At 41.8% G+C, this 12,311-nt stretch overlaps 1 protein-coding gene across 2 annotated transcripts in view; it reads right to left on the bottom strand.

Annotated features, from left to right (window-relative positions):
• Nucleotides 1–4,330: 4,330 nt before the first annotated feature.
• The window catches only part of ZRANB3 (zinc finger RANBP2-type containing 3), a 427,423-nt gene continuing 419,442 nt past the window's right edge, over nucleotides 4,331–12,311 (bottom strand). For both annotated transcript variants that reach the window (XM_089683596.1, XM_089683597.1), the window contains one exon: nucleotides 4,331–4,539. In XM_089683596.1, coding sequence (XP_089539722.1) covers nucleotides 4,441–4,539 — 99 coding nt within the window. In that variant the 3' untranslated portion in view covers nucleotides 4,331–4,440. The remainder of the gene's footprint in view (nucleotides 4,540–12,311) is intronic.

The following is a 12,311-nucleotide window of genomic DNA, read 5'->3' as shown; positions in this document are numbered from 1 at the left end:
AAAGCAGCATTACATAGTTATGAAAGAACTCTCTCGCCTGAAGTTTTCTGTTAACATTGCGCTGACCTGCTCGGCGGGAACCTGTAGACTTACGGGCAGGGCGAGCAGATATGAAATCTGCCATTTTTTTTTTCCTGGCTTGCGATTATTAACTTTCCCTCCCCTGACTGGTGATATTTTCCCAGCTTCGCTCACGGCTATTGATAGATTTAACCGTACAGTAGCTGCTGCCATGGAAACTGGTGGAAATATCTATTTTAAGGCTTGAAATGGTGCTGGGCGTCATTGCAGCAGAAATAATGTGCTCTTTAACCCCTTCCCTTCCGGACAGGCCACCATTCTGCCATCTGCTTTTTGCGGCTCTGTAATTAATTTTTCCAGGACTTCCGTGAGCGCATACAACGCTGGTCTAGGGGTGTTAATGAACTTTTTATCTGTAGATCAAGGTGATGTGTAAAGAAAAAAAAAGTGAAGTGGCAAATATACAGAGATCAGCTGCTATAGCAGTGTCAAGACAAGTTCCGGTTCAGGGACCTTTTAACACCTCGTGCGTGGAATGTGGGATTGTGAGAATGTTTTAAAAAAGAAAAAAATATGCACAAAGCCAGGAATAGAAGATTGCTTCACAGGGTGTGAAATGCTGCCTTCAATTTACACAAAGAAACCGTATTAATTAGGAGTTTTGGTTTCTCTTGACTTCCTTATTCTACAAGCATAAAACTTCAAGGTTCCGGGTGTGTCCATCCATACGGAAGACTTCTCATTTTGCATATTTCAAATTTTACGTTGCTGGAGACATCCTCATCTCAATGTAGAGGTATGGAATGGAGGCTGCTGCTTCTTTAAAATATTTGTTTTAGAAGAGGATTATAGCAGCACACAGAACAGATGTAAAGGAAATGCAGTTGATGCATGCATTGGAATTTCAATCCATGGAATCATACAAACACTTGGCCTGGGTCTTGTAATCTGCCTTGGACTATGCTTTAGCAAACTAAATGTCATGCAGGTAAAGTTTAGGTCCAACAATGGCCATGTTCTGCTTTTATCTAGGGCAGTGGTTCTCAACCTGTGGGTCGCGACCCCTTTGGGGGTCAAACGACCCTTTCACAGGGGTCGCCTAAGACCATCAGAAAACACATATTTCTGATGTGTAAAGAGCAGATACTGTGTTGAAAGCAGCTACTGTGCTGAAAGCAGCTACTGTGTTGAAAGCAGCTACTGTGCTGAAAGCAGCAGTATTGAAGGTAAAACGACAATTCATGGATTATAATTACTGGGTAAACAATTTTATGGTTGGGGGTCACCACAACATGAGGAACTGTATTAAAGGGTCACGGCATTAGGAAGCTTGAGAACCACTGATCTAGGGGATAAAACATATCAAGAACAACTTCAGGCACTTAACATTTCCAGTCTGGAGGAAAGAAGGGAAAGGGGAGACATGATTGAAACTTTTAAAATACATCAAGGGGGTGAATAAGGTTCAGGAGGGGCAGGATTTTCAACACAAACCCAAAATCAAGAACACGGGGACATGACCGTCAACTAACTGGAGGACAGTACAGAAAGGAGTAGCAGAGGGATAACTGCATTAATGTGCTGCTACTCAATACTTGTCCAGTTTGAAGCTTGGATTGGTCCTTTATTAGGCTGCATTTTAATGTGCCAGGAGGGCCAGGACCTATTCATCCTGTCTGGCAGGAGTGCCTGGATCAGAAGACTTTCAGTTGTAATGAAGATCTCTACAATGTAGATTTACCTATCACAACCTAAAGTGACTGTGGAAGTCCTTTGCTGTGCAGAAGCTGCCAACCTAATACTAACAAGGTCACATTCATGCCACCATCATAGTGCTGAATGACATCATTCAACCAAACCTGAGGATTCCAGGAAAAACAAATATATATCACATTCCAACTATGACTACAGCAGTTCCTCTGAGGTTTGATCCCTTTTGTTAGCTGGTATAAGCGAGTTCTGGGAATCTGCTTTTTATATCCACTCTCAGTAAACGGCTGCCACATACATGTTTTGCTGTTTATAAAAAAAAAAGTTAAAAATAAACATGACTTTCACTTTTTACATGTAAGGATATCTGCACATATGCGGTTTGCCCCGTCAGCATCCATTCACTTTGTTTTTCAGTGCCCCGGAGGCACGGATGCAGCGTCCAAGTGCTGGAATTTTGGGCCTACATCCCTAAATGTGAGTACCGCTCGGCACAGCATCCAGCCACTATTTCAGTTTGTCATAGAATTTGACAGGCTCTCGCCTGCAGGGCCCCTCGGCACCCCAAAATGCTGGGGATTGATGCTGATGGAATACAATGAGTTCCTTTGCCTGTAAGGCCACATGCACCTAGGTGGATTGGTCCAAGGACATCAGCATGTAATAATACCAATGCTCTGCGTGTATTGCCCGGAATATTAAAGCGTGTTTCCACTTTTGCAGCCAAATTGGGATAACACCTACTTTTAGTTATGCTATGTGAATGGGGACATGTATAAACATAATTAAAGGTCGCAGCTTAGCTTTTTTAAGGGGATATATTCTGTACCTTCCAGCAAGGAAAAATCCTACCTAGTTCTCTTTGTTTATGAGGGGAGCTAGGCAGCTGTGTTTGCAATAAATAACCCTAATTACAAAGAAGGACATATGTCCACATGCTGAATATCATAGACAGAACCCACATTTTTGTAGCTAAGGACATTCAAGGGCATATGACCCTGTGGAAATGATGGTCTACATTGATAACATATCTTGTTCACGGTCCTGAAGAAGACACATGAATGTTCAAAACATGCTGAGTCTGCATCTGGAACATTTTATTTCATACCAGCCCTGGTGTAGAACATATGTGAACCTTATGCTTAAATATATGGATATAGTACTACATGTATTTTTTTTTTTGTACAAAAAAATATTGACTTTTAAATATATGTATTTGTGTGGCACCAGAAGTATCTAATATACCCTGGAAAGTCCTAAGCTACAAAAATGTGGGTTCTGTCCATAAATACCCCTGTCTGTACTGTGCAGGCAGATATCCATAATCAGTTTGTACCTAGACTTGAGCACGGCCTGGAGATGTAAAGGGTAGGCTTTCTGCATTGTACTTTAAGGAGGACAAACCTGGGCCAGACTCGACTCTGCTTAAAAAAAAAAAAAAATTTGCAGTCAATCATGACACCTCTTCCTGTGAAACATCCACAAGGCAAGAAATATATATATATAAAAAACAGAAGGAGAAAAAAAAACAGGCATGCTGTTAGAATGGGAAGACACAGTGGGCTTGATTAGGCAAATAGTCTGTGCACTGCAAGTACAGTTGCTCCAGATCTGGAGGGAAAGTCAGAAACATTGGGAAGCTCTGCTGATTTCCATCATCCAATCATGTGCACACAAAAATGTTTTTTTTTCCTTGCATGTGATTGGGTATTCTATGCAAAGTGAAGCTTCACCTCATTTAATAAGCTCTGGAGCAACTCCACTTGCAGTGCACAGTCTATTTGCCTTTAGTAAATCAACCCAATAATGTATAATGGGGTTTTCACAAATTTTACTGCAAAAGTGGAAGTATACTTGAAATGTTTTATTGTATGCAGGTGGCCGTTTCATTTGCCTGTGATATGTGGGGAGTGCAGATGAGCTCCAGTCAGCACCTGTACATACATAACATTAGGTCACCTACATTTGGCATTTCTCCGGAGAATTCTGTACTGACATGATTTGATGGTTATGATCACTCAGTGGTGGTTTTTTTTTTTTGCTCAGAGCCGACAATGTAGCAGGTCCTGAACGTACACAGAAATCATCCTATAATGAGGCCAAAATCTGGCGCAACTCAGGATTCCAGGGCAGCTGTATGTAATATGTATGTCAGAGAATTTAGCGTATACATCTCTGTGTGATGCTCATCCTGCACTGTGTCTGAATGGCCGCAGATAATAGGAGCGAGCTCCTGGTGTAGCATACCCACCTAGCTGCTGAGGAAGAGCACAGCGGTGAGCCCCATCTGCAATGATCTCTTAGATAGTACAAGGAAAAAAAAAAGAAATGTAGAAAGGAATAAGCTGACTGCCTTGGTGCAATCTGGTTTTCTATATGGACACATAGCTGAATAAATTATATGAATGCAATGTTTTACATGACACCTCTCCGCTGAGACTGTCCTATGCTCTCACCCTTTACACCCGAAGCCTGCAGATGTAAGGAGTATGATAGTATTGTTGGTATAACAGTACTCTGTGTGTCTCCCTAGACATGCCACTCCCCGCTCAGTCCTCGGCTTAGTACTCACACTAATAAGGCACGTGTGAACAGATGGTACTCACCCAAATAAATCTTTTTATTGTATTCATGAATCAGAAGAACATAAAACCAGAGACAAACATAAGACTTGTACAGGGGAAGAGACGGGAGAATCACAATGAAATGTCAGACCTTGGAGAAGAATTTAGTGATGTCAGAGCCGTATTTCGAGGCCACGGAAAGTTTCTTTATCTGGCTCCTTTCCTTTGCCTGCCGAGCTGTTCTCTGGATAAAGAAAAGTGCAGGTTGAAGCATAAAGTAAGCTCCCTCATTAAAACATTTCCTGCAAATATCTCATTTCAGCTGAAACTGGACCTGAACTCAAAAAGTGAAGATCTGCTATCTAGAGAGGACATGAAGAAATGTTAATTGGGCCAAAGCAGTACCCTGAAAGATTAAGCTTTTGTCTGAAATTCCTTCTGAAAATAGCAATGCCTTTCCTGGTATGTGGGGGTCCCTACAGTATCGTGGGAGCCCCATACAATAAAGTAATTGGAAAAAAAAAAAAAAAATATATATATATATATATATATATATATATATATATATAAAATAAAATATTTTATTCATTTATTTTTTCCTTCTCTTTTTAAACATACTTACCTGCTCTGTGTAAAGGTTTTGCACAGAGCAGCCCTTCCTCTTCTCAAGTCCCCTGCTCGCGCTCCTGCCCCCTGCCGTGTGCTCATAGCAAGCTGCTTGGTATGTGGGCACTCGTGCGGGCTCGCTACCGAGCTGTGCTCTGTGTGTCCAGTGACACACAAAGCATGGCTCGGCTCCACCCCCTGCTCCCTCCTCACTGGCTGATCGTCTCTGAGCTTATGAGGAGGGAGAGAGCCTCTGGATTAAAATCGGGCTTAGGTAAGTAGGCATGTTCCCCAGCCACCAACTTGTTTGAAGAAAAAAAAAAAAAGCGATCTTAGAATTTCCAGAAGGAAAATTCTCTGTCCTTTCTTCAAGATGCTGGGCTAAAAACTGAGTTGTCCACAGCTGTGGCGAAAGTATTGGCCACCCGGAGGAGGGCCATTCTCTGGGCAGTCATTGATTTTTTTAGTGCACCTAGCGTCTTACTCCTGCAAGTGGCAATATATCTAGTTGGTGATTATCTAAATCAGAGCTGTGTCCTCTAATGGAAAAGAGAGAAATGTACCTCTTCTCTGGAAATCCTCATGAAAAAAAGCAGTGCTCTTCCTGGTATGTGAGCGTGCCACAGCACTCCTGTACCTTCAGCCTCATAGATATATGTATGATCTGGGGCAACTTTGACATGAGGAAGCCAAGCCCATAATGTCCACCTACACACACACACACACACATTGCTCAGCATAAATGAGCACACCCCAACAGATTTGTCAGAAAACCTTTAATTTCCTTTCAGAATCAACATTTTCTGTGGGACACTATACTACAAAATACTCCCACAAATGCCGGCCATTGATTGCAAACAAGATTTGTTGATTTGCACACACAAAAAAGGATTTTTCCTAACAAATTCATTCAAGACCATGTTGAAAAAATTAATATACCCCAATGAAAGTCTTAGGAGCAAAGCTAAATTTTACACAACAAATCCTAGTTAACAAGAATTCCAACTCCAGGTGAGTCTAATTATTCATTAAACAGGTGTCCAACAGACAGTTGATTCTAGAAGGGCGTTACTTAACAAAGAAAACCCCTCCCATTTCCTGCTGTCAGCAATGGCACCAGGCCTGAGAAAGAAAATAAATTCTTTGCACAAGAAAGATGAAGGCTACAAGAAGATCAGCAAAGCTTTACTTATCAGTCAGAATACCGTAGCAAAAGTGATACAAACATTTAACAAAGAAGGAACTGCAACCATCTCACAGAGATGTCCAGGCCATCCATGGAAGTTAACACCTCGACAGGAGCGCCTTCTCATGAGAGGGGTTGAAGAAAATTGCCATGCAAGTTCATTGCAGTTAGCTAAAAAAAAAAAAGTAGAAAGCCAAACTGGGGTGACTGTTTCTTGTGACACACTACGGCGGAAGCTGCAGAGGAATGGCATGCATGGGTGTCGTCCACGAAGGAAGCCTCTCCTAAAGCCCATGCACAAAAAAGTCCACCTAGAATTTGCCAGAGCCCATGCTGAAAAAGATGAACACTACTGGAACTCTGTACTTTGAAGTGATGAGAACAAGATAAATGTTTTTGGAACTGATGGCTTCAAAACTTAATGGCGTCGCAAAGGTGAAGAGTAAAAAAAAATGCATGGTGCCTACAGTGAAACATGGTGGTGGCAGTGTCCTTCTGCGGGGCTGCATGAGTGCTGCTGGTGTCGGGGAGCTGCATTTCATTGATGGTTTTATGAATTCACAGATGTACTGCTTTATATTGAAAGAGAAGATGCTACCATCACTCCGTGCCCTTGGTTGTCATGCACTTTTCCAACATGACAATGATCCAAAACACACATCTAAGGCCACTGTTTCATTTCTGAAGAACAGGGTGAAAGTGATTCAGTGGCCAAGTATGTCTCCTGATCTGAATTCAATCGAACACCTATGGGGAATTCTGAAGAGACAAGTTGAGTATCACTCTCCATCCAGCTCTACAACATAACACTCTGCGGCTTACCAGATGTGGGGTATGTGACAGTCATGTGAGAAGTCAGGCAGTGCTTAGTTGATAAGACCATTCACGTCACCATCTCTCCCCAAATATGAAGCAACATAGGAGGTATAAAAAAAAAATAAAAAGAGCAAACACACCCCACACAGTATAAAATCCGGATGTAGTAGCTTTATTAAAATGGTTAGTAACACATATATCGGCTGTATACAACGTCCTATAAAAAAAAACACTACTCCCAGAATTCAGAGCATCCAAACGTACATGTGCGGTGACGTCAGAACCTACGGCTCTGCCCTACGTGTTTCGTCAAATATGACCTCATCAGGGGCATGGAGGCCGAGCGGAGATGCTCATGTTAAATAGGGGCAGCAAAGTGGCTAGTGGTTAGCACTTCTGTCTAGCAGCACTAGGGTTGTTGGATTGAAACCTAGCCATGACACTACCTGCATGGAGTTTGCATGTTCTCACTGTGCCTGCGTAGGTTTCCTACCACACTCCACAGACATGCTGATAGGTTAATTGGCTCCTGTCTAAATTGGCCCTAGCGTGTGTATGTAGGAAATGTGACTTAGGGACCTTAGATTGCAAGCTTCTTGAGGGCAGGGACTGATGTGAATGTAGAATATATACACACACATAAAAAAAACATGCTGTGTAAATTGATGGCGCTATACAAGTACCTGTAATAAATAATAAAATAAACATGTACATGTAATAGGAACCGGAAATGGAAAAAAAATGTAAATCCAACATTTCCTATTCCTGATTTGTGTCTGCTGTACCATGTACTGGTATGAAAAAGTATCCTGTTCTCTTTGTATTGCTTCCTTTGTGTGAAATCCCTGGTGTTCCTGCCAGTCCCTATGCTTTCCTATTAAAAGCTGACCACACCAGGCTTGAGAGCACAGCATGGTCAGTTCTCTAACTGTGCTGGAACTCTGCCTACTCTCTTCCAATTATGCTTGTCCAGACACGCCCCCTCTGCACAGCCATTCACTAGGAAGAGCAGTGTACTGCTGTTTTTCCTCCCCCATCTTGGCTGCAGGAACAAAATGGAGAAGATTGGTTCCTGTATATGCCACCTCTCCTATCCAAGTGCAAATCAGAATGTGACAGGGAGGCTACCGGGAGCATGAGGCTGGGTTGCAATGGCCCAACCATAGATAGCAGAAGTATTATAAAATATTACCTTTATTTCAATTCTGTGGAACAAAATATGTGGGAAATGTGAAATAACACATGAAATAACACATGTGAATAAATGTGAAATAACAAATTTTATTAAAAAAATTGTGCAATGTTATTTGTTCTATGGGACTAATAATAATAATAATAATAATAATAATAATAATAAAAAAAAGCATTCACATCATATTCCAAATTTAGTCCACGAGGAGAAAAATACTCAATTTGTAAATCAACTTAGTCTCCATCTTAGATATTTCTCTCTTGATCTAGTCCCTCCCCTCTCCCAATGTGGGATATACACTGGGTATAGAAAAGAATCACCCCCCCCCCCCTTTTAAATTAATCACATTTTGTTGCTTTGCAAATTAAAATGCAGACAGACAGTTTTTGTTGTATCCAGCTGTATTTACTCAGTACAACTTATAACATCCAAGTAAAAGACACAACACCAACATGTCAGAAAGAAAACAAAAAAAGGACCACCACCCTCCATGACTAAACTCAATCAGGTGTAGCTAACCATTTTCTCAATCTTCAACTGGAGCATACTATCAAGTATAGGTGCAAGGCACTGTCAAAAGATCTCTGGGCTAAAGCTGTAGAAAGTCACAAGACAGGAGATGGTTACAAAATATGTCCAAGGCTTTATTATTGCTTAGAAACACAGCAAAGTCTATTATTAAGTGGAAGGTATTTGGTACAACACAGACCCTCTCTGGATCAGGACATCACTTCAAACTGGATGAAAGAGCAAGAAGGAAACTAGTCAGAGAGGCTACCAAGGGGCCTACAGCAACTCTGGAGCAGTTGCACGAATGTATGACAAACAGTGGTCATTGTGTGCATGTGACAATATCACAAATTCTCAACAAATGTGGCTTGGATGGGAGGTTTCAAGAAAATAGCCGCTCTTCAAGAAAGACCACATGCAGTCAGGACTGAGCTTTGCCAAAACGCACCTTGAAGATTCTGAGGCCTAGTCAAAGCTCAGACTTAAACCCCATTGAAAATCTGTGGAATGACTTCCACAAACGGTCACCGTTAAATTTAACTGAACTTGAGCAGTTCTGCAAAGAAGAGCGGGCAAAGTTTGCAAAGTCTAGATGTGCAAAGTTAGTAGAGACATCCCAACAGACTAAAGGCCGGAATTAAAAAATATTCAAAAACAGAATCTCTGCGTTGGAAAAAGGATCACCCCCTTGTGTCAGTATTTTGTTGAACCTCATTTTATTTGTTTCTGACATGTTGATGTTATATCTTTCACTTGGATGTTATATATTGAAATGAGTAAATACAGCTGAATAAAACAAAACGCATGTCTTCATTTCTGGCTGAAAAGCAAAAACATTTGATCATAAAGGGGTGACTCTTTTCTATACCCAATGTATTTATCAATCCCAAGAAACAAGTCCCCTTAGGATCCTTGTTATGAACCAACTTATAATTGGACACACTATACACATTGGGAAGGCATTGTCAGGGGCAGTACTGTGATCTCTGTCAGAGGTAATAAATACCTGGAAATGTTACACTTCCACATTACTTAGCATACATTGGCTTAACATGAAAAAATATATCTGATGCAACATCAGCTTTAATTGTGACTCTCTTCTTCAGCATTCTCATTATGGTCCAAAAACAAGAAACCAAAAAAGAATGTAAAAAGTGAAAGGACACTCGGAGTGCCACAATAGACTCTAGGTAAATCAGTACATTCCCAGAATGACTTGCACTGTAAATAAGGCTTAGCTGAAAGCTTTTGGCATCAACAAGCACAGAGTGTCACATCATCTAAAGCTTCTCCGAGCTTGTCGGGTTGTCAGGAGGCAGTAATACCGCTGGACAAGTCTGCCGCGTCTCACTCAAATTGCCTCATTAGTGATGGAAAATTTGCAGAAATTAGGAAATGCAGATAACGAGCCACTTCCATTTTATCTCATACGCTCTTTAGAAAGGCGAGCCATAAAAATTGCCCCAATTAAGAGAGAGCAGAGACTCCACTCCCGCGCTGGATCCAGGCAAGAAAGTCACCTTCCACTACCCAGCAATCAATCGAACGCATTGAAGGAATGATGTGGACAGTTGTAAAATAATTGAAAGGAGCGCAGCGCTGTTGATGCCCTGATCTAAGCCTTTCCCATTTTCACTGGGCAATAATTACTGCTAATTACTGTACGGACAGGAATAGAGAGTAATTTGCTCTCTGTACATTCTTTACCTGATGAACAATGAAGACTCGCCCCAGTTTATGTAATAAAATTAGTGTTTTTTTTAGTGCCGGGAAAATAATGTCAATCTGGGTCTGTGACTTTCCATGCCGGAGATGGTCTCTGCAAACTTCTTTGAGAGATGAGATCTATAAATCTAGAAGGATCCGTCTACAAACTGTCCAAAGTGTACAAAAGTCATCACACCACAGATAGCCCACTGACAAGACAAATATTACACAATGGAGCCTTGTTTTTATCTTTATTTTGGTGTTTTTTCAATTTTAGAGCAATTGGAGCAAAGTCCGGCTTCCAACTGTTTCTGTCATTCCGCGAAGGAAACTTGTGCTGAGAGATATTACGGAGGCTTTCATTGTTGACCTCTTTCTGAAAATGCTGATTGCTTGACTATCATCCAGATCTAACTCACTTAGAACAATCATACTGATGAGAAAAGTCAGAGTAAACTCTAAGCTAATCTGCAAAAACTTGTTTTGGGGTCAGTGACTCTGAAAATGCTAAAGCTATTAGATCAGCATGACAGCGCAGCAACTACTTAGGTCTGCAATGGCATTCCACATACATTATAATGTCAAAAGTAGTGGTCGGCCTGCCTTTGCACACACATGAACTTTAATGGCATCCCGGTCTTAGTCCGTAGGTTTCAATATTGAGTTGGCCCCGCCCTTTGCAGCTGTAACAGCTTCAACTCTTCTGGGAAGGCCGTCCACAAGCTTTACAAGGGTGTCTATGGGAAGGTTTGACCATTCTTCCAGAAGTGCATTTGTGGGGTAGGGCACTGATGTCGGACGAGAAGGCCTGGGTCGCAGTCTCCGCTCTAATTCATCCCAAAGGTGTTCTATCGGTTGAGGTCATGACTGTGCAGGCCAGTCAAGTTCCTCCACCCCAAACTTGCTCATCCATGTCTTTATGGACCTTGCATTTGTGCACTGGCGCGCAGTCATGTTGGAACAGGAAGGGGCCATCCCCAAACTCTTCCCCCAAAGTTGGGAGCATGAAATTGTCCAAAATGTCTTGGTATGCTGACGCCTTAACAGTTCTTTTCACTGAAATGAAGGGGCCAAGCCCAACCCCTGAAAAACAAGCCCACACCATAATCCCCCCTCCACCAAACTTTACACTTGGCACAATGCAGTCAAGCAAGTACCATTCTCTTGGCAACCGCCAAACCCAGACACGTTCATCGGACTGCCAGACAGAGAAGTGTGATTTGTCACTCCAGAGAACATGTCTCCACTGCTCTAGAGTCCAGTAGCAGCGTGCTTTATGGAATGGGTTTCGGCCATGGAAACCCATTCCATGAAGTTCTCTACATACTGTTGTGCTAATCTGAAGGCCACACCAAGTTTGGAGGTCTTTAGTTATTGACTCTGCACTGGTGACTTGCGCTGACCCTCTACGTGGCCTACCACTTTGTGGATGAGTTGCTGTTGTTCCCAGTTGCTTCCACTTTGTTATAATCCCACTAACAGTTGAGCGTGGAATATTTAGTAGCCAGGAAATATCACGGATTGACTTATTGCACAGGAGGCAACCTATCATGGTACCACGCTTGGAGTCACTGAGCTCCTGAAAAGCGACCCATTCTTTCACAAATGTTTGTAGAAGCAGTCTGCATGCTTAGGTGCTTGATTTTATACACCTGTGGCAATAGAGGTGATTGAAACACCTGAATCCAATGATTTAAAGGCCTGGACCAATACTTTTGGCAATATAGTGTATATCCTCAGTTTTGGTTTCCTTTAAGTAGCTGAGATAATGTTGTCACCAGCGTGAGTTCCCCATAGTCTTAAATGTAGAATCCATTGGAGGGCCCAGTACATGCACCCCCTAGTGGAGAAATCAGTCTGGAAAGACCAATGCTCACAATATTTTTAAACAAAAAAAAGTTTTTTGTGATCACAAATTCTAAATTGGTCTGTGATATAACGAAAATTAGAATCCAAATTCCTTTCTGTGTGTGTTCATGTGACCAATTGTGAGCTACTT

Source organism: Staurois parvus, unplaced genomic scaffold (genome assembly GCF_062004578.1).
Source record: "Staurois parvus isolate SC_StPar_1 unplaced genomic scaffold, SC_StPar_1.0 ptg000315l, whole genome shotgun sequence".
Lineage (NCBI taxonomy): Eukaryota > Metazoa > Chordata > Amphibia > Anura > Ranidae > Staurois > Staurois parvus.
The sequence above is the reverse complement of the archived record's forward strand: the minus strand, read 5'-3'. Positions and strand labels throughout refer to the sequence as shown.